Raw genomic sequence first — 23,874 nt, forward strand, 5'->3', positions numbered from 1 at the left:
ATTATTAAGATTTAAATTTAAGACTGAATCTTAAGACATAATACTAAGGCTTAACCTTAAGACTTATCCCTAAGACTTAACCCTGAGAATTTAATATAAGACTGAACCTTAGGATGTAACCCTAAGACTTAACACTATAACTTAACCGAAGACAACACTAAGACTTAAATTTAAGACTAAACTTTTAGACTTAACCCTAAGACGTAAACTTAAGAATTAAACATAAATCTTAACCCTGACACTTAACCCTAAGACGTATCCCAAAGACTTAAATTTAAGACTTAAACCTAAGACTCAAACCCTAGGACTTAAGATTTAACCTTAAGACTTAACACAAAGATTTAACCCTAAGATTTAGATTTATGAGTTAACCTTAAGACTTAATCCTAAGACTTAACACTAAGACTTAACCTTAAGACATAACCATAACACTTAAATCTAAGACTTAACCTTAACACTTAACCGTAAGACATAACCTTAAGATTTAATGCTAAGACTCAAATTTACGTCTTATCCTTAAGGCTTAACCCTAAGACTTAAATTTAGGTCTTAACCTTAACAGTTAACCCTAAGACTTAACCCTGAGACTTAAACCTAAGACTTAACCCTAAGACATAACCCTGAGACTTAACCTTAAGACTTAACCTTAAAACTTAACCCTAGGACTTGAATTTAAGACTTAACCTTAAGACTTATCCCTAAGACTTAACCCTGAGACTTAAACCTAATACTTAATCTTAGAGACTTAACCCTTAGACTTAACCTTAAGACTTAACCCTAACACTTATAATTAAGACTTAACCTTGTGACTTAACCTTAAAAACTAAACCTGAGACTTAACCCTAAGACTTAAACTTAAAACTTAACCCTAAGACTTAACCCTATGATTTAAACCTAAGACTTAACTTAAACATAAGACTTAACCCTAAGGCATAACCCTGAGACTTAACCCTACGACTGAACCCTAAGACTAAACCCTAAGACTTAACCTTAAGACTTAACCCTAAGTCTTAACCCTGAGATTAACCGTGAGACTTAACCCAAGGATTTATCCCCAAGACTTAAAATTAAGACTTAAACTTATGACATAACCATAAGAGTTAACCCTGAGATTAAATCTTATGACTTTAACCCTAAGACTTAATATTAATACTTAACCTTAAGACAACACCCTAAGACTTAACCCTAAGACAATAAACCTAAGACGTAACCTTAAATACTTAACTCTAAGTCTTAACCTTAAGACTTAATCCTAAGACATAACTCTAAGACTTAATCTTAAGTCTTAACCTTAAGACCTAACCCTAAGATTTAACCTTAAGACGTGATCTTTAGGACATAACCCTAAGAATTAACCCTAAGACTTAAATTTAATACTTAACCCTAAGACTTAACCCTAAGACTTAATCCTAAGACATAACCCTGAGACTGAAACCTAAGACTTAACCTTAATGCTTAACCCTAAGTCATAACCCTGAGACTTAACATTGAAACTTAGCCTTGAAACTTAACCCTGAGACTTAACCCTAAGCCATATCCCCAAGACTTAACTCTAAGACGTAAACCTAAGACTCAATCCATAAGACTTAACCTTAAGACTTAACCCTAAGTCTCAGCCTTAAGACAGAACCTTACGACTTAACCCTGGGATTTAACCTTGAGACCTTACCTTGAGCCTTAACCCTGAGACTTATCCCTAAGACTTAACCATGAGACTTAACCTTCAGATTTACCGTTAAGTCTTAACTACAAGACTAAACCTTAAAACATAACCTTAAGACTTAACCGTAAGACATAAACCTGAGACTTAACCCTAAGACTTAACTAGAAGACTTAACCCTAAAACTTAACCTTAAGACTTAACCATAAAAATTAAGCCTAAGACTTAACCCTAAAACTTAACCTTAAGGCTCAACCTTAAGACTTGACGTTAAGACTTAAGTTTAAGACTTAACCTTAATACTTTACCCTAAGACGTAAGCCAAAAACTTAACCCTAAGACTTAACCCTAAAGACTTAACTATAAGACTTAACCCTAAGTCTTAACCTTAAGACCTAACTTTAATATTCAAACTTAACACTTAACCTTAGGAGTTAACCCTTAGACTTAACCTTATAACTTAACCCTAAGACATAACATTAAGAGGTAACCATAAGACTTAACTGTAAGACTTAACCTGACACTTAACATTAAGACTTAACCCTAAGAAACAATCCTAAAACTTAACCCTAAGGATTAACATAATGACTTCACCTTAAGACTTGATCCTAAGACTTCACCTTAAGACTTATCCCTAAGACATAACCCTAAGACTTAAATTTAGGACTTAACCACAAGACTTAACCCTAAGACTTAATACTAATACTTAACCTAAGACTTAACCCTGAGACTTAACCTTAAGACTTAACCCTAAGATTTAACCTTAAGACTTAACCCTAAGACTTATCCCTGAGACTTAACCCTAAGACTTATCCCTGAGACTTAACCCTAAGACTTATCCCCAAACCTTAACCTTAAGACTTATTATTAAGATTTAAATTTAAGACTGAATCTTAAGACATAATACTAAGGCTTAACCTTAAGACTTATCCCTAAGACTTAACCCTGAGAATTTAATATAAGACTGAACCTTAGGATGTAACCCTAAGACTTAACACTATAACTTAACCGAAGACAACACTAAGACTTAAATTTAAGACTAAACTTTTAGACTTAACCCTAAGACGTAAACTTAAGAATTAAACATAAATCTTAACCCTGACACTTAACCCTAAGACGTATCCCAAAGACTTAAATTTAAGACTTAAACCTAAGACTCAAACCCTAGGACTTAAGATTTAACCTTAAGACTTAACACAAAGATTTAACCCTAAGATTTAGATTTATGAGTTAACCTTAAGACTTAATCCTAAGACTTAACACTAAGACTTAACCTTAAGACATAACCATAACACTTAAATCTAAGACTTAACCTTAACACTTAACCGTAAGACATAACCTTAAGATTTAACGCTAAGACTCAAATTTACGTCTTATCCTTAAGGCTTAACCCTAAGACTTAAATTTAGGTCTTAACCTTAACAGTTAACCCTAAGACTTAACCCTGAGACTTAAACCTAAGACTTAACCCTAAGACATAACCCTGAGACTTAACCTTAAGACTTAACCTTAAAACTTAACCCTAGGACTTGAATTTAAGACTTAACCTTAAGACTTATCCCTAAGACTTAACCCTGAGACTTAAACCTAATACTTAATCTTAGAGACTTAACCCTTAGACTTAACCTTAAGACTTAACCCTAACACTTATAATTAAGACTTAACCTTAAGACTTAACCTTGTGACTTAACCTTAAAAACTAAACCTGAGACTTAACCCTAAGACTTAAACTTAAAACTTAACCCTAAGACTTAACCCTATGATTTAAACCTAAGACTTAACTTAAACATAAGACTTAACCCTAAGGCATAACCCTGAGACTTAACCCTACGACTGAACCCTAAGACTAAACCCTAAGACTTAACCTTAAGACTTAACCCTAAGTCTTAACCCTGAGATTAACCGTGAGACTTAACCCAAGGATTTATCCCCAAGACTTAAAATTAAGACTTAAACTTATGACATAGCCATAAGAGTTAACCCTGAGATTAAATCTTATGACTTTAACCCTAAGACTTAATATTAATACTTAACCTTAAGACAACACCCTAAGACTTAACCCTAAGACAATAAACCTAAGACGTAACCTTAAATACTTAACTCTAAGTCTTAACCTTAAGACTTAACCCTAAGACATAACTCTAAGACTTAATCTTAAGTCTTAACCTTAAGACCTAACCCTAAGATTTAACCTTAAGACGTGATCTTTAGGACATAACCCTAAGAATTAACCCTAAGACTTAAATTTAATACTTAACCCTAAGACTTAACCCTAAGACTTAATCCTAAGACATAACCCTGAGACTGAAACCTAAGACTTAACCTTAATGCTTAACCCTAAGTCATAACCCTGAGACTTAACATTGAAACTTAGCCTTGAAACTTAACCCTGAGACTTAACCCTAAGCCATATCCCCAAGACTTAACTCTAAGACGTAAACCTAAGACTCAATCCATAAGACTTAACCTTAAGACTTAACCCTAAGTCTCAGCCTTAAGACAGAACCTTACGACTTAACCCTGGGACTTAACCTTGAGACCTTACCTTGAGCCTTAACCCTGAGACTTATCCCTAAGACTTAACCATGAGACTTAACCTTCAGATTTACCGTTAAGTCTTAACTACAAGACTAAACCTTAAAACATAACCTTAAGACTTAACCGTAAGACATAAACCTGAGACTTAACCCTAAGACTTAACTAGAAGACTTAACCCTAAAACTTAACCTTAAGACTTAACCATAAAAATTAAGCCTAAGACTTAACCCTAAAACTTAACCGTAAGGCTCAACCTTAAGACTTGACGTTAAGACTTAAGTTTAAGACTTAACCTTAACACTTTACCCTAAGACGTAAGCCAAAAACTTAACCCTAAGACTTAACCCTAAAGACTTAACTATAAGACTTAACCCTAAGTCTTAACCTTAAGACCTAACTTTAATATTCAAACTTAACACTTAACCTTAGGAGTTAACCCTTAGACTTAACCTTATAACTTAACCCTAAGACATAACATTAAGAGGTAACCATAAGACTTAACTGTAAGACTTAACCTGACACTTAACATTAAGACTTAACCCTAAGAAACAATCCTAAAACTTAACCCTAAGGATTAACATAATGACTTCACCTTAAGACTTGATCCTAAGACTTCACCTTAAGACTTATCCCTAAGACATAACCCTAAGACTTAAATTTACGACTTAACCATAAGACTTAACCCTAAGACTTATCCCTAAGACATAACCCTAAGACTTAAATTTAGGACTTAACCACAAGACTTAACCCTAAGACTTAATACTAATACTTAACCTAAGACTTAACCCTGAGACTTAACCTTAAGACTTAACCCTAAGATTTAACCTTAAGACTTAACCCTAAGACTTATCCCTGAGACTTAACCCTAAGACTTATCCCTGAGACTTAACCCTAAGACTTATCCCCAAACCTTAACCTTAAGACTTATTATTAAGATTTAAATTTAAGACTGAATCTTAAGACATAATACTAAGGCTTAACCTTAAGACTTATCCCTAAGACTTAACCCTGAGAATTTAATATAAGACTGAACCTTAGGATGTAACCCTAAGACTTAACACTATAACTTAACCGAAGACAACACTAAGACTTAAATTTAAGACTAAACTTTTAGACTTAACCCTAAGACGTAAACTTAAGAATTAAACATAAATCTTAACCCTGACACTTAACCCTAAGACGTATCCCAAAGACTTAAATTTAAGACTTAAACCTAAGACTCAAACCCTAGGACTTAAGATTTAACCTTAAGACTTAACACAAAGATTTAACCCTAAGATTTAGATTTATGAGTTAACCTTAAGACTTAATCCTAAGACTTAACACTAAGACTTAACCTTAAGACATAACCATAACACTTAAATCTAAGACTTAACCTTAACACTTAACCGTAAGACATAACCTTAAGATTTAACGCTAAGACTCAAATTTACGTCTTATCCTTAAGGCTTAACCCTAAGACTTAAATTTAGGTCTTAACCTTAACAGTTAACCCTAAGACTTAACCCTGAGACTTAAACCTAAGACTTAACCCTAAGACATAACCCTGAGACTTAACCTTAAGACTTAACCTTAAAACTTAACCCTAGGACTTGAATTTAAGACTTAACCTTAAGACTTATCCCTAAGACTTAACCCTGAGACTTAAACCTAATACTTAATCTTAGAGACTTAACCCTTAGACTTAACCTTAAGACTTAACCCTAACACTTATAATTAAGACTTAACCTTAAGACTTAACCTTGTGACTTAACCTTAAAAACTAAACCTGAGACTTAACCCTAAGACTTAAACTTAAAACTTAACCCTAAGACTTAACCCTATGATTTAAACCTAAGACTTAACTTAAACATAAGACTTAACCCTAAGGCATAACCCTGAGACTTAACCCTACGACTGAACCCTAAGACTAAACCCTAAGACTTAACCTTAAGACTTAACCCTAAGTCTTAACCCTGAGATTAACCGTGAGACTTAACCCAAAGATTTATCCCCAAGACTTAAAATTAAGACTTAAACTTATGACATAACCATAAGAGTTAACCCTGAGATTAAATCTTATGACTTTAACCCTAAGACTTAATATTAATACTTAACCTTAAGACAACACCCTAAGACTTAACCCTAAGACAATAAACCTAAGACGTAACCTTAAATACTTAACTCTAAGTCTTAACCTTAAGACTTAACCCTAAGACATAACTCTAAGACTTAATCTTAAGTCTTAACCTTAAGACCTAACCCTAAGATTTAACCTTAAGACGTGATCTTTAGGACATAACCCTAAGAATTAACCCTAAGACTTAAATTTAATACTTAACCCTAAGACTTAACCCTAAGACTTAATCCTAAGGCATAACCCTGAGACTGAAACCTAAGACTTAACCTTAATGCTTAACCCTAAGTCATAACCCTGAGACTTAACATTGAAACTTAGCCTTGAAACTTAACCCTGAGACTTAACCCTAAGCCATATCCCCAAGACTTAACTCTAAGACGTAAACCTAAGACTCAATCCATAAGACTTAACCTTAAGACTTAACCCTAAGTCTCAGCCTTAAGACAGAACCTTACGACTTAACCCTGGGACTTAACCTTGAGACCTTACCTTGAGCCTTAACCCTGAGACTTATCCCTAAGACTTAACCATGAGACTTAACCTTCAGATTTACCGTTAAGTCTTAACTACAAGACTAAACCTTAAAACATAACCTTAAGACTTAACCGTAAGACATAAACCTGAGACTTAACCCTAAGACTTAACTAGAAGACTTAACCCTAAAACTTAACCTTAAGACTTAACCATAAAAATTAAGCCTAAGACTTAACCCTAAAACTTAACCTTAAGGCTCAACCTTAAGACTTGACGTTAAGACTTAAGTTTAAGACTTAACCTTAACACTTTACCCTAAGACGTAAGCCAAAAACTTAACCCTAAGACTTAACCCTAAAGACTTAACTATAAGACTTAACCCTAAGTCTTAACCTTAAGACCTAACTTTAATATTCAAACTTAACACTTAACCTTAGGAGTTAACCCTTAGACTTAACCTTATAACTTAACCCTAAGACATAACATTAAGAGGTAACCATAAGACTTAACTGTAAGACTTAACCTGACACTTAACATTAAGACTTAACCCTAAGAAACAATCCTAAAACTTAACCCTAAGGATTAACATAATGACTTCACCTTAAGACTTGATCCTAAGACTTCACCTTAAGACTTATCCCTAAGACATAACCCTAAGACTTAAATTTAGGACTTAACCATAAGACTTAACCCTAAGACTTATCCCTAAGACATAACCCTAAGACTTAAATTTAGGACTTAACCACAAGACTTAACCCTAAGACTTAATACTAATACTTAACCTAAGACTTAACCCTGAGACTTAACCTTAAGACTTAACCCTAAGATTTAACCTTAAGACTTAACCCTAAGACTTATCCCTGAGACTTAACCCTAAGACTTATCCCTGAGACTTAACCCTAAGACTTATCCCCAAACCTTAACCTTAAGACTTATTATTAAGATTTAAATTTAAGACTGAATCTTAAGACATAATACTAAGGCTTAACCTTAAGACTTATCCCTAAGACTTAACCCTGAGAATTTAATATAAGACTGAACCTTAGGATGTAACCCTAAGACTTAACACTATAACTTAACCGAAGACAACACTAAGACTTAAATTTAAGACTAAACTTTTAGACTTAACCCTAAGACGTAAACTTAAGAATTAAACATAAATCTTAACCCTGACACTTAACCCTAAGACGTATCCCAAAGACTTAAATTTAAGACTTAAACCTAAGACTCAAACCCTAGGACTTAAGATTTAACCTTAAGACTTAACACAAAGATTTAACCCTAAGATTTAGATTTATGAGTTAACCTTAAGACTTAATCCTAAGACTTAACACTAAGACTTAACCTTAAGACATAACCATAACACTTAAATCTAAGACTTAACCTTAACACTTAACCGTAAGACATAACCTTAAGATTTAACACTAAGACTCAAATTTACGTCTTATCCTTAAGGCTTAACCCTAAGACTTAAATTTAGGTCTTAACCTTAACAGTTAACCCTAAGACTTAACCCTGAGACTTAAACCTAAGACTTAACCCTAAGACATAACCCTGAGACTTAACCTTAAGACTTAACCTTAAAACTTAACCCTAGGACTTGAATTTAAGACTTAACCTTAAGACTTATCCCTAAGACTTAACCCTGAGACTTAAACCTAATACTTAATCTTAGAGACTTAACCCTTAGACTTAACCTTAAGACTTAACCCTAACACTTATAATTAAGACTTAACCTTAAGACTTAACCTTGTGACTTAACCTTAAAAACTAAACCTGAGACTTAACCCTAAGACTTAAACTTAAAACTTAACCCTAAGACTTAACCCTATGATTTAAACCTAAGACTTAACTTAAACATAAGACTTAACCCTAAGGCATAACCCTGAGACTTAACCCTACGACTGAACCCTAAGACTAAACCCTAAGACTTAACCTTAAGACTTAACCCTAAGTCTTAACCCTGAGATTAACCGTGAGACTTAACCCAAAGATTTATCCCCAAGACTTAAAATTAAGACTTAAACTTATGACATAGCCATAAGAGTTAACCCTGAGATTAAATCTTATGACTTTAACCCTAAGACTTAATATTAATACTTAACCTTAAGACAACACCCTAAGACTTAACCCTAAGACAATAAACCTAAGACGTAACCTTAAATACTTAACTCTAAGTCTTAACCTTAAGACTTAACCCTAAGACATAACTCTAAGACTTAATCTTAAGTCTTAACCTTAAGACCTAACCCTAAGATTTAACCTTAAGACGTGATCTTTAGGACATAACCCTAAGAATTAACCCTAAGACTTAAATTTAAGACTTAACCCTAAGACTTAACCCTAAGACTTAATCCTAAGACATAACCCTGAGACTGAAACCTAAGACTTAACCTTAATGCTTAACCCTAAGTCATAACCCTGAGACTTAACATTGAAACTTAGCCTTGAAACTTAACCCTGAGACTTAACCCTAAGCCATATCCCCAAGACTTAACTCTAAGACGTAAACCTAAGACTCAATCCATAAGACTTAACCTTAAGACTTAACCCTAAGTCTCAGCCTTAAGACAGAACCTTACGACTTAACCCTGGGACTTAACCTTGAGACCTTACCTTGAGCCTTAACCCTGAGACTTATCCCTAAGACTTAACCATGAGACTTAACCTTCAGATTTACCGTTAAGTCTTAACTACAAGACTAAACCTTAAAACATAACCTTAAGACTTAACCGTAAGACATAAACCTGAGACTTAACCCTAAGACTTAACTAGAAGACTTAACCCTAAAACTTAACCTTAAGACTTAACCATAAAAATTAAGCCTAAGACTTAACCCTAAAACTTAACCTTAAGGCTCAACCTTAAGACTTGACGTTAAGACTTAAGTTTAAGACTTAACCTTAATACTTTACCCTAAGACGTAAGCCAAAAACTTAACCCTAAGACTTAACCCTAAAGACTTAACTATAAGACTTAACCCTAAGTCTTAACCTTAAGACCTAACTTTAATATTCAAACTTAACACTTAACCTTAGGAGTTAACCCTTAGACTTAACCTTATAACTTAACCCTAAGACATAACATTAAGAGGTAACCATAAGACTTAACTGTAAGACTTAACCTGACACTTAACATTAAGACTTAACCCTAAGAAACAATCCTAAAACTTAACCCTAAGGATTAACATAATGACTTCACCTTAAGACTTGATCCTAAGACTTCACCTTAAGACTTATCCCTAAGACATAACCCTAAGACTTAAATTTAGGACTTAACCATAAGACTTAACCCTAAGACTTATCCCTAAGACATAACCCTAAGACTTAAATTTAGGACTTAACCACAAGACTTAACCCTAAGACTTAATACTAATACTTAACCTAAGACTTAACCCTGAGACTTAACCTTAAGACTTAACCCTAAGATTTAACCTTAAGACTTAACCCTAAGACTTATCCCTGAGACTTAACCCTAAGACTTATCCCTGAGACTTAACCCTAAGACTTATCCCCAAACCTTAACCTTAAGACTTATTATTAAGATTTAAATTTAAGACTGAATCTTAAGACATAATACTAAGGCTTAACCTTAAGACTTATCCCTAAGACTTAACCCTGAGAATTTAATATAAGACTGAACCTTAGGATGTAACCCTAAGACTTAACACTATAACTTAACCGAAGACAACACTAAGACTTAAATTTAAGACTAAACTTTTAGACTTAACCCTAAGACGTAAACTTAAGAATTAAACATAAATCTTAACCCTGACACTTAACCCTAAGACGTATCCCAAAGACTTAAATTTAAGACTTAAACCTAAGACTCAAACCCTAGGACTTAAGATTTAACCTTAAGACTTAACACAAAGATTTAACCCTAAGATTTAGATTTATGAGTTAACCTTAAGACTTAATCCTAAGACTTAACACTAAGACTTAACCTTAAGACATAACCATAACACTTAAATCTAAGACTTAACCTTAACACTTAACCGTAAGACATAACCTTAAGATTTAACGCTAAGACTCAAATTTACGTCTTATCCTTAAGGCTTAACCCTAAGACTTAAATTTAGGTCTTAACCTTAACAGTTAACCCTAAGACTTAACCCTGAGACTTAAACCTAAGACATAACCCTGAGACTTAACCTTAAGACTTAACCTTAAAACTTAACCCTAGGACTTGAATTTAAGACTTAACCTTAAGACTTATCCCTAAGACTTAACCCTGAGACTTAAACCTAATACTTAATCTTAGAGACTTAACCCTTAGACTTAACCTTAAGACTTAACCCTAACACTTATAATTAAGACTTAACCTTAAGACTTAACCTTGTGACTTAACCTTAAAAACTAAACCTGAGACTTAACCCTAAGACTTAAACTTAAAACTTAACCCTAAGACTTAACCCTATGATTTAAACCTAAGACTTAACTTAAACATAAGACTTAACCCTAAGGCATAACCCTGAGACTTAACCCTACGACTGAACCCTAAGACTAAACCCTAAGACTTAACCTTAAGACTTAACCCTAAGTCTTAACCCTGAGATTAACCGTGAGACTTAACCCAAAGATTTATCCCCAAGACTTAAAATTAAGACTTAAACTTATGACATAGCCATAAGAGTTAACCCTGAGATTAAATCTTATGACTTTAACCCTAAGACTTAATATTAATACTTAACCTTAAGACAACACCCTAAGACTTAACCCTAAGACAATAAACCTAAGACGTAACCTTAAATACTTAACTCTAAGTCTTAACCTTAAGACTTAACCCTAAGACATAACTCTAAGACTTAATCTTAAGTCTTAACCTTAAGACCTAACCCTAAGATTTAACCTTAAGACGTGATCTTTAGGACATAACCCTAAGAATTAACCCTAAGACTTAAATTTAAGACTTAACCCTAAGACTTAACCCTAAGACTTAATCCTAAGACATAACCCTGAGACTGAAACCTAAGACTTAACCTTAATGCTTAACCCTAAGTCATAACCCTGAGACTTAACATTGAAACTTAGCCTTGAAACTTAACCCTGAGACTTAACCCTAAGCCATATCCCCAAGACTTAACTCTAAGACGTAAACCTAAGACTCAATCCATAAGACTTAACCTTAAGACTTAACCCTAAGTCTCAGCCTTAAGACAGAACCTTACGACTTAACCCTGGGACTTAACCTTGAGACCTTACCTTGAGCCTTAACCCTGAGACTTATCCCTAAGACTTAACCATGAGACTTAACCTTCAGATTTACCGTTAAGTCTTAACTACAAGACTAAACCTTAAAACATAACCTTAAGACTTAACCGTAAGACATAAACCTGAGACTTAACCCTAAGACTTAACTAGAAGACTTAACCCTAAAACTTAACCTTAAGACTTAACCATAAAAATTAAGCCTAAGACTTAACCCTAAAACTTAACCTTAAGGCTCAACCTTAAGACTTGACGTTAAGACTTAAGTTTAAGACTTAACCTTAATACTTTACCCTAAGACGTAAGCCAAAAACTTAACCCTAAGACTTAACCCTAAAGACTTAACTATAAGACTTAACCCTAAGTCTTAACCTTAAGACCTAACTTTAATATTCAAACTTAACACTTAACCTTAGGAGTTAACCCTTAGACTTAACCTTATAACTTAACCCTAAGACATAACATTAAGAGGTAACCATAAGACTTAACTGTAAGACTTAACCTGACACTTAACATTAAGACTTAACCCTAAGAAACAATCCTAAAACTTAACCCTAAGGATTAACATAATGACTTCACCTTAAGACTTGATCCTAAGACTTCACCTTAAGACTTATCCCTAAGACATAACCCTAAGACTTAAATTTAGGACTTAACCATAAGACTTAACCCTAAGACTTATCCCTAAGACATAACCCTAAGACTTAAATTTAGGACTTAACCACAAGACTTAACCCTAAGACTTAATACTAATACTTAACCTAAGACTTAACCCTGAGACTTAACCTTAAGACTTAACCCTAAGATTTAACCTTAAGACTTAACCCTAAGACTTATCCCTGAGACTTAACCCTAAGACTTATCCCTGAGACTTAACCCTAAGACTTATCCCCAAACCTTAACCTTAAGACTTATTATTAAGATTTAAATTTAAGACTGAATCTTAAGACATAATACTAAGGCTTAACCTTAAGACTTATCCCTAAGACTTAACCCTGAGAATTTAATATAAGACTGAACCTTAGGATGTAACCCTAAGACTTAACACTATAACTTAACCGAAGACAACACTAAGACTTAAATTTAAGACTAAACTTTTAGACTTAACCCTAAGACGTAAACTTAAGAATTAAACATAAATCTTAACCCTGACACTTAACCCTAAGACGTATCCCAAAGACTTAAATTTAAGACTTAAACCTAAGACTCAAACCCTAGGACTTAAGATTTAACCTTAAGACTTAACACAAAGATTTAACCCTAAGATTTAGATTTATGAGTTAACCTTAAGACTTAATCCTAAGACTTAACACTAAGACTTAACCTTAAGACATAACCATAACACTTAAATCTAAGACTTAACCTTAACACTTAACCGTAAGACATAACCTTAAGATTTAACGCTAAGACTCAAATTTACGTCTTATCCTTAAGGCTTAACCCTAAGACTTAAATTTAGGTCTTAACCTTAACAGTTAACCCTAAGACTTAACCCTGAGACTTAAACCTAAGACTTAACCCTAAGACATAACCCTGAGACTTAACCTTAAGACTTAACCTTAAAACTTAACCCTAGGACTTGAACTTAAGACTTAACCTTAAGACTTATCCCTAAGACTTAACCCTGAGACTTAAACCTAATACTTAATCTTAGAGACTTAACCCTTAGACTTAACCTTAAGACTTAACCCTAACACTTATAATTAAGACTTAACCTTAAGACTTAACCTTAAAAACTAAACCTGAGACTTAACCCTAAGACTTAAACTTAAAACTTAACCCTAAGACTTAACCCTATGATTTAAACCTAAGACTTAACTTAAACATAAGACTTAACCCTAAGGCATAACCCTGAGACTTAACCCTACGACTGAACCCTAAGACTAAACCCTAAGACTTAACCTTAAGACTTAACCCTAAGTCTTAACCCTGAGATTAACCGTGAGACTTAACCCAAAGATTTATCCCCAAGACTTAAAATTAAGACTTAAACTTATGACATAACCATAAGAGTTAACCCTGAGATTAAATCTTATGACTTTAACCCTAAGACTTAATATTAATACTTAACCTTAAGACAACACCCTAAGACTTAACCCTAAGACAATAAACCTAAGACGTAACCTTAAATACTTAACTCTAAGTCTTAACCTTAAGACTTAACCCTAAGACATAACTCTAAGACTTAATCTTAAGTCTTAACCTTAAGACCTAACCCTAAGATTTAACCTTAAGACGTGATCTTTAGGACATAACCCTAAGAATTAACCCTAAGACTTAAATTTAATACTTAACCCTAAGACTTAATCCTAAGACATAACCCTGAGACTGAAACCTAAGACTTAACCTTAATGCTTAACCCTAAGTCATAACCCTGAGACTTAACATTGAAACTTAGCCTTGAAACTTAACCCTGAGACTTAACCCTAAGACTTATCCCCAAGACTTAACCCTTTAGACTTAAACTACAGACTTAGCCTTTAAGACTTAACACTGACTCAACCTTAAGATTCAACCTTAAGTCTTAACACTGAGATTAACCTTGAGACTTAAACATGAGACTAAACCATAAGACTTGACCATAAGACTTAAGACTTTAACTTAAGACTTAACCCGGAGATTTAATCTTAAAACTTTAACCATAAGACTTAACCCTAGGAATTAACCTTAAAACTTAACCCTAAGACTTCACCATAAATTTAAACCTAAGCCTGAACCATAAGACTTAACCTTAATACATATCCCTAAGACTTAACCCTAAGAGATAACCCTGAATCTTGACCCTAAGTCTTAACCTTAGAGACTTAACTCTAAGACTGAACCTTAAGACATACCCCTGAGGCTTAACATTGAGCCTTATACTTGAGACTTTACCATAACACTTAACACTGAGATTTAATCTTAAGACGTTAACATTAAGACATAACTCTAAGACTTAACCCTGTCTTAAACTTAAAACTTAACCCTGAGATTTAACACAAAAACTTAACCCTAAGACTTATCCCTAAGACTTAAACCTTAAGATTTAACCGTAAGTCCTATTCTTAAGACATATGCCCTATAGAATATTTCCCCATCTCAGCCCAGAAAGCAGGTAGAACAAAGTTTGTGGTGTCTTTCAGCTGCCTACCGGGGCAGTGTGAGAACTACCAACAGAACTCCTTTCTGGCACCTTCTCCGGTGGAGTTGTGCATGGAGTAGGCGTTGGGAATGTTTGTCTCCAGCCTAGTCCAAAAGACAGCGGTTCCCCATCTCAGCCCAGAAAGCAGGTAGAACAAATTTTACTGGTGCCTTTCAGCTGCCTACCAAGGTAGTGTAAAAACTACCTACAGAACTCCTTTCTAGCACCTTCCCCGGTGGAGTTGTGCATGGGGTGTGTTTGGAACATTCTGTCACCAGCCGAGTCCAAAATTCAGCCGTTCCCCATCTCAGCCCAGAAAGGAGGTAGAACAAGTTTACTGGTGTCTTTCTGCTGCCTACCGGGGTATTGTAAAAACTACCAAAAGAACTCCTTTCTGGCACCTTCCCCGGTGGAGTTGTGCATGGGGTGTGCCTTGCAACAGTTTGTCTCCAGCCGAGTCCAAAAGTCAGCAGTTCCCCATCTCAGCCCAGGAAGCAGGTAGAAAAAATTTTGTGGTGCCTTTCAGCTGCCTACCAAGGTAGTGTAAAAACTACCTACAGAACTCCTTTCTGGCACCTTCCCCGGTGGAGTTGTGCATGGGGTGTGCCTTGCAACTATTTGTCTCCAGCCGAGTCCAAAAGTCAGCGGTTCCCCATCTCAGCCCCGAAAGCAGGTAGAACAAGTTTACTGGTGCCTTTTTGCTGCCTACCGGGGCAGTGTGAGAACTACCTACAGAACTCCTTTTTGGCACCTTCCCCGGTGGACTTGTGCATGGGGTATGCATTGGGAATGTTTGTCACCAGCCGAGTCTAAAATTCAGAAGTTCTCCATCTCAGCCCCGAAAGCAGGTAGAAGAATTTTAATGGTGCCTTTCAGCTGCCTACGGGGCAGTCTGAGAACTATCAACAGAACTCCTTTCTGGCACCTTCCCCGGTGGAGTTGTGCATGGGGTGTGTTTGGAACATGTTGTCACCAGCCGAGACCAAAATACAGCCGTTCCCCATCTCAGCCCAGAAAGCAGGTAGCCCTACTTTTGTGGTGCCTTTCAGCTGCCTACCGGGGTAGTGTGAGAACTACCTACAGAACTCGTTTCTGGCACCTTCCCCGGTGCAGTTGTGCATGGGCTATGTTTGGAACATTCTGTCACCAGCCGAGTCCAAAATTCAGCAGTTCCCCATCTCAGCCCCGAAAGCAGGTAGAACAAGTTTTCTGGTGCCTTTCAGCTGGCTTCCGGTGTAGTGTAAAAACTACCAACAGAACGCCTTTCTGGCACCTTCCCCGGTGGAGTTGTGCACGGGGTGGGTTTGGAACATTTTGTCACCAGCCGAGACCAAAATTCAGCGGTTCCCCATCTCAGCCCAGAAAGCAGGTAGAACAAGTTTTCTGGTGACTTTCAGCTGCCTACCGGGGTATTGTAAAAACTACCAACAGAACGCCTTTCTGGCACCTTCCCCGGTGGAGTTGTGCACGGGGTGTGTTTGGAACATGTTGTCACCAGCAGAAACCAAAATTCAGCGATTCCCCATCTCATCCCAGAAAGCAGGTAGCCCTACTTTTGTGGTGCCTTTCAGCTGCCTCCCGGGGTAGTGTGAGAACTAACAAGAGAACTCCTTTCTGGCACCTTCCCCGGTGCAGTTGTGCATGGGGAGTTTTTGGAACATTCTGTCACCAGTCGAGTCCAAAATTCAGCAGTTCCCCATCTCAGCCCCGAAAGCAGGTAGAACAAGTTTTCTGGTGCCTTTCAGCTGTCTACCGGGGTAGTGTAAAAACTACCAAGAGAACTCGTTTCTGGAAACTTCCCCGGTGCAGTTGTGCATGGGGTGTGCCTTGCAACAGTTTGTCACCAGCCGAGTCCAAAAGTCAGAGGTTCCCCATCTCAGCCCCGAAAGCAGGTAGAAGAAGTTTAATGGTGCCTTTCAGCTGGCTTCCGGTGTAGTGTAAAAACTACCAACAGAACGCCTTTCTGGCACCTTCCCCGGTGGAGTTGTGCAAGGGGTGGGTTTGGAACATTTTGTCACCAGCCGAGACCAAAATTCAGCAGTTCCCCATCTCAGCCAAGGAAGCAGGTAGAACAAATTTTCTGGTGCCTTTCAGCTGCCTACCAAGGTAGTGTAAAAACTACCTACAGAACTCCTTTCTAGCACCTTCCCCGGTGGAGTTGTGCATGGGGTGTGTTTGGAACATTCTGTCACCAGCCGAGTCCAAAATTCAGCCGTTCCCCATCTCAGCCCAGAAAGGAGGTAGAACAAGTTTACTGGTGTCTTTCTGCTGCCTACCGGGGTATTGTAAAAACTACCAAAAGAACTCCTTTCTGGCACCTTCCCCGGTGGAGTTGTGCATGGGGTGTGCCTTGCAACAGTTTGTCTCCAGCCGAGTCCAAAAGTCAGCAGTTCCCCATCTCAGCCCAGGAAGCAGGTAGAAAAAATTTTGTGGTGCCTTTCAGCTGCCTACCAAGGTAGTGTAAAAACTACCTACAGAACTCCTTTCTGGCACCTTCCCCGGTGGAGTTGTGCATGGGGTGTGCCTTGCAACTATTTGTCTCCAGCCGAGTCCAAAAGTCAGCGGTTCCCCATCTCAGCCCCGAAAGCAGGTAGAACAAGTTTACTGGTGCCTTTTTGCTGCCTACCGGGGCAGTGTGAGAACTACCTACAGAACTCCTTTTTGGCACCTTCCCCGGTGGACTTGTGCATGGGGTATGCATTGGGAATGTTTGTCACCAGCCGAGTCTAAAATTCAGAAGTTCTCCATCTCAGCCCCGAAAGCAGGTAGAAGAATTTTAATGGTGCCTTTCAGCTGCCTACGGGGCAGTCTGAGAACTATCAACAGAACTCCTTTCTGGCACCTTCCCCGGTGGAGTTGTGCATGGGGTGTGTTTGGAACATGTTGTCACCAGCCGAGACCAAAATACAGCCGTTCCCCATCTCAGCCCAGAAAGCAGGTAGCCCTACTTTTGTGGTGCCTTTCAGCTGCCTACCGGGGTAGTGTGAGAACTACCTACAGAACTCGTTTCTGGCACCTTCCCCGGTGCAGTTGTGCATGGGCTATGTTTGGAACATTCTGTCACCAGCCGAGTCCAAAATTCAGCAGTTCCCCATCTCAGCCCCGAAAGCAGGTAGAACAAGTTTTCTGGTGCCTTTCAGCTGGCTTCCGGTGTAGTGTAAAAACTACCAACAGAACGCCTTTCTGGCACCTTCCCCGGTGGAGTTGTGCACGGGGTGGGTTTGGAACATTTTGTCACCAGCCGAGACCAAAATTCAGCGGTTCCCCATCTCAGCCCAGAAAGCAGGTAGAACAAGTTTTCTGGTGACTTTCAGCTGCCTACCGGGGTATTGTAAAAACTACCAACAGAACGCCTTTCTGGCACCTTCCCCGGTGGAGTTGTGCACGGGGTGTGTTTGGAACATGTTGTCACCAGCAGAAACCAAAATTCAGCGATTCCCCATCTCATCCCAGAAAGCAGGTAGCCCTACTTTTGTGGTGCCTTTCAGCTGCCTCCCGGGGTAGTGTGAGAACTAACAAGAGAACTCCTTTCTGGCACCTTCCCCGGTGCAGTTGTGCATGGGGAGTTTTTGGAACATTCTGTCACCAGTCGAGTCCAAAATTCAGCAGTTCCCCATCTCAGCCCCGAAAGCAGGTAGAACAAGTTTTCTGGTGCCTTTCAGCTGTCTACCGGGGTAGTGTAAAAACTACCAAGAGAACTCGTTTCTGGAAACTTCCCCGGTGCAGTTGTGCATGGGGTGTGCCTTGCAACAGTTTGTCACCAGCCGAGTCCAAAAGTCAGAGGTTCCCCATCTCAGCCCCGAAAGCAGGTAGAAGAAGTTTAATGGTGCCTTTCAGCTGGCTTCCGGTGTAGTGTAAAAACTACCAACAGAACGCCTTTCTGGCACCTTCCCCGGTGGAGTTGTGCAAGGGGTGGGTTTGGAACATTTTGTCACCAGCCGAGACCAAAATTCAGCAGTTCCCCATCTCAGCCAAGGAAGCAGGTAGAACAAATTTTCTGGTGCCTTTCTGCTGCCTTCCAGCGTAGTGTAAAAACTACCAAGAGAAATCCTTTCTGGCACCTTCCCCGTTGGAGTTGTGCATGGGGTGTGTTTGGAACATTCTGTCACCAGCCGAGTCCAAAATTCAGCCGTTCCCCATCTCAGCCCAGAAAGGAGGTAGAACAAGTTTACTGGTGTCTTTCTGCTGCCTACCGGGGTATTGTAAAAACTACCAAAAGAACTCCTTTCTGGCACCTTCCCCGGTGGAGTTGTGCATGGGGTGTGCCTTGCAACAGTTTGTCTCCAGCAGAGTCCAAAAGTCAGCAGTTCCCCATCTCAGCCCAGGAAGCAGGTAGAAAAAATTTTGTGGTGCCTTTCAGCTGCCTACCAAGGTAGTGTAAAAACTACCTACAGAACTCCTTTCTGGCACCTTCCCCGGTGGAGTTGTGCATGGGGTGTGCCTTGCAACTATTTGTCTCCAGCCGAGTCCAAAAGTCAGCGGTTCCCCATCTCAGCCCCGAAAGCAGGTAGAACAAGTTTACTGGTGCCTTTTTGCTGCCTACCGGGGCAGTGTGAGAACTACCTACAGAACTCCTTTTTGGCACCTTCCCCGGTGGACTTGTGCATGGGGTATGCATTGGGAATGTTTGTCACCAGCCGAGTCTAAAATTCAGAAGTTCTCCATCTCAGCCCCGAAAGCAGGTAGAAGAATTTTAATGGTGCCTTTCAGCTGCCTACGGGGCAGTCTGAGAACTACCAACAGAACTCCTTTCTGGCACCTTCCCCGGTGGAGTTGTGCATGGGGTGTGTTTGGAACATGTTGTCACCAGCCGAGACCAAAATACAGCCGTTCCCCATCTCAGCCCAGAAAGCAGGTAGCCCTACTTTTGTGGTGCCTTTCAGCTGCCTACCGGGGTAGTGTGAGAACTACCAAGAGAACTCCTTTCTGGCACCTTCCCCGGTGCAGTTGTGCATGGGGAGTGTTTGGAACATTCTGTTACCAGCCGAGTCCAAAATTCAGCAGTTCTCCATCTCAGCCCCGAAAGCAGGTAGAACAAGTTTTCTGGTGCCTTTCAGCTGTCTACAGGGGTAGTGTAAAAACTACCTACAAAACTCGTTTCTGGCACCTTCCCCGGTCGAGTTGTGCAAGGGGTGGGTTTGGAACATTTTGTCACCAGCCGAGACCAAAATTCAGCAGTTCCCCATCTCAGCCCCGAAAGCAGGTAGAACAAGTTTAATGGTGCCTTTCAGCTGGCTTCCGGGGTAGTGTAAAAACTACCAAAAGAACGCCTTTCTGGCACCTTCCCCGGTGGAGTTGTGCAAGGGGTGGGTTTGGAACATTTTGTCTCCAGCCGAGTCCAAAAGTCAGCAGTTCCCCATCTCAGCCCAGGAAGCAGGTAGAACAAATTTTGTGGTGCCTTTCAGCTGCCTACCAAGGTAGTGTAAAAACTACCCACAGAACTCCTTTCTAGCACCTTCCCCGGTGGAGTTGTGCAAGGGGTGTGTTTGGAACATTCTGTCACCAGCCGAGTACAAAAGTCAGCGGTTCCCCATCTCAGCCCCGAAAGCAGGTAGAAGAAGTTTAATGGTGCCTTTCAGCTGGCTTCCGGGGTAGTGTGAGAACTACCAAAAGAACTCCTTTCTGGCACCTTCCCCGGTGGAGTTGTGCATGGGGTGTGTTTGGAACATGTTGTCACCAGCCGAGACCAAAATACAGCCGTTCCCCATCTCATCCCAGAAAGCAGGTAGCCCTACTTTTGTGGTGCCTTTCAGCTGCCTACCTGGGTAGTGTGAGAACTACCAACAGAACTCCTTTCTGGCACCTTTCCCGGTGGACTTGTGCATGGGGTGTGCCTTGCAACAGTTTGTCACCAGACGAGGCCAAAATTCAGCAGTTCCCCATCTCAGCCCCGAAAGCAGGTAGAACAAGTTTTCTGGTGCCTTTCAGCTGTCTACCGGGGTAGTGTAAAAACTACCAAGAGAATGCCTTTCTGGCACCTTCCCCGGTGGAGTTGTGCACGGGTGTGTTTGGAACATTCTGTCTGTGAGAGAGTAAGAGTATTATTTGAGAAATGGTTCTGAGTGAAAGACTGGAGCGCTGGACCCAGGCCAGCTGGTGGGATCTCTATCAATATTTGTTAGAACACCATGCCATGAGAACATGATCTTGTTGGAGGTGTCCGACTATGGCCTTCACTGAGAGACCAACTGTGGCAAGGGCTATGGGACTTGTGGGTAACAAGTGTCAGCAGGAAAGTGGCTCCCTTTATATTTAGCAATGCTGATGGAGCTGGCTACCTCTGGGCAACGGAGGAGGACAGAGGTGACCATGCAGCAGTGGTCCCTAATGAGGGCTGGGGTATAAGACCAGACATGGAAATGAGCAGTGTTTGGGAATTCATGGGGAAAATTTCCCTTCTGCAGCTTTCTGAGGGTGTGCAGGGAACACGGCACAGATCTGGCCCCTCAGTCCCGCTCCTTTGGTGCCTTGCTTGCTTCACCATGACCCCCAGATCTGCACCAGGACCACCCTGCTGTGTGCCCCCACGCTGCACACCCACACAGCTGAGCTCTCACTGGGGTTTCCCTCTCCCTGGCCCTTCCCAGCCCAGCCCCCCACAGCTCTGCCCCCCTCCCCTGCCCTCTCCCCAGCCCAGGCAGACACAGCAGCCCACGCGGGGCTGGCCCCATGCAAGTGCCCACCCAAAGGGGGCTGCAGAGCTCTGGGCACTCACCCCATGGCCATAGACCATCACAAGGGCACAGGAGATGCTGGTGGGCAGAGAGGGGTCTCCTCCTGCCAGTCAGCCCCAGGGCTGGCACCAGCCATGGCATGAGGACACAGAGGCCTTTGCCTCCCTCTCTCTGCTGCTCCTCTCTCACAGGGACCCTGATTGCCCACTCCCGGCAGCCCCTCGGTGCCAGTCCCTGTCCCCAGCACCAGGCTGCTGGCCTGGGGGCTCCCCAGGCACCTCCTGCGGCACCAGGGACACAGCAGCCTGCCCCAGCTGGGGCACCCACAGAGACACCTGCTCTTGCCCAGGGATGTGGTCTCAGGCATGGCCCTGAGCAGGCGGTGCTGCTGTGCAGGGCAGCGGTGCCTGAAAGCCCAGGGAGATGGTCCCAGGCACATCCCTCTTGGTCACCCACCATTCCCATGGGCACTGGGCACCCACACGCCAAGGCTCAACACAGGCCCATGCCCTAACGCCTTGCCCCATGCCCTCCTCCCATGAGCCATGGGGAACCAAAGCACACAGATGTTGTTCAGGGAAAAATTCCTGCAGCTTGTTCCTGAGCTTGGCTTTGGAATTAGTGCCAGAAGTCCAAACATCGGAACTGAGAAATCCTCCTTTTATTACAGAGATGTGAGACAGGAGTCAAGGTTAATTGTCCACCCACGCACATGTACAAGGACACCGGGTCAGACAGGCTGGGTTCCCACGTGCAACGGATTCAGACATTACTAGACAAACAGGATTGTCACAAATAGAATGCTAAACGCACTGGAGTTTCCAGACATGAATTGGAAATGCCTCGTGAAGGGACATGGATAATTCATTGCTTCTGAGATAAATCTCACTGCATCAGCTTCTTCAGTGCGTCCTTCAGCTCCTGGTTCCTCATGCTGTAGATGAGGGGGTTCACTGCTGGAGGCACCACCGAGTACAGAACTGCCACCACCAGGTCCAGGGATGGGGAGGAGATGGAGGGGGGCTTCAGGTAGGCAAACGTGGCAGTGCTGAGAAAGAGGGAGACCACAGCCAGGTGAGGGAGGCACGTGGAAAAGGCTTTGTGCCGTCCCTGCTCAGAGGGGATCCTCAGCACAGCCCTGAAGATCTGCACGTAGGACAGCACGATGGAAACGAAACACCCAAAGTACAAAAAGGCACTAGCCCAAATAAGCCCCACTTCCCTGAGGTAGGTGTGTGAGCAGGAGAGCTTGAGGATCTGTGGGATTTCACAGAAGACCTGTCCCAGGGCATTGCCGTGGCAGAGCGGCAGTGACAGTGTATTGGCCGTGTGCAGCACAGCATGGAGAAACCCACTGGCCCAGGCAGCTGCTGCCATGTGGACACAAGCTCTGCTGCCCAGCAGGGTCCCGTAGTGCAGGGGCTGGCAGATGGCCACGGAGCGGTCATAGGCCATGACGGTGAGGAGAAAATACTCTGCTGAAAGGAAAAAGAGAATCAGGAAGAGCTGTGCAGCACATCCTGCGTAGGAGATGTCCCTGGTGTCCCAGAGGGAGTTGGCCATTGCTTTGGGGACAGTGGTGGAGATGGAGCCCAGGTCGAGGAGGGAGAGGTTGAGGAGGAAGACGTACATGGGGGTGTGCAGGTGATGGTTGCACACTACGGTGGTGATGATGAGGCCGTTGGCCATGAGGGCAGCCAGGTAGATGCCCAGGGAGAGCCAGAAGTGCAAGAGCTGCAGCTCCCGCGTGTCTGCCGATGCCAGGAGGAGGAACTGGGTGATGGAGCTGCTGTTGGACATCTGCTGCCTCTGGGCATATGGTCCTGTCACAGGAGGAAAAGACAGTGATAATTTAGGGGAGACTTCTGCAAGCACAATCAAAGCCGTTTCCCACAGACCATCCCCCCGTCACACACAGACATCCCTCTCTTTTCTTGGAGATCTTCCTGCAGCTGTGTGGCTGCAGCCCTGCTTGGTGCTGGCCGTGTAGGTGATGAAGAGCAGGGCATCTGCCCACGGGCTCTTGACCAGCCAGCCCCACTCTGCAGCAGTGGGTGGGGGCAGGGACCAGTCCTGGT

At 40.8% G+C, this 23,874-nt stretch overlaps 1 protein-coding gene across 1 annotated transcript; it reads right to left on the reverse strand.

The window, feature by feature from the left end:
- Positions 1 to 22,681: 22,681 nt before the first annotated feature.
- On the reverse strand, positions 22,682 to 23,611 carry LOC129783534 (olfactory receptor 14C36-like). The gene has a single exon (XM_055793482.1). It carries the CDS (start codon positions 23,594 to 23,596, stop codon positions 22,682 to 22,684), a length of 915 nt encoding a protein of 304 aa, XP_055649457.1. The 5' UTR covers positions 23,597 to 23,611.
- Positions 23,612 to 23,874: the final 263 nt, after the last annotated feature.

This window comes from Falco peregrinus, unplaced genomic scaffold (assembly GCF_023634155.1).
Source record: "Falco peregrinus isolate bFalPer1 unplaced genomic scaffold, bFalPer1.pri scaffold_51, whole genome shotgun sequence".
Classification (NCBI taxonomy): Eukaryota; Metazoa; Chordata; class Aves; order Falconiformes; family Falconidae; genus Falco; species Falco peregrinus.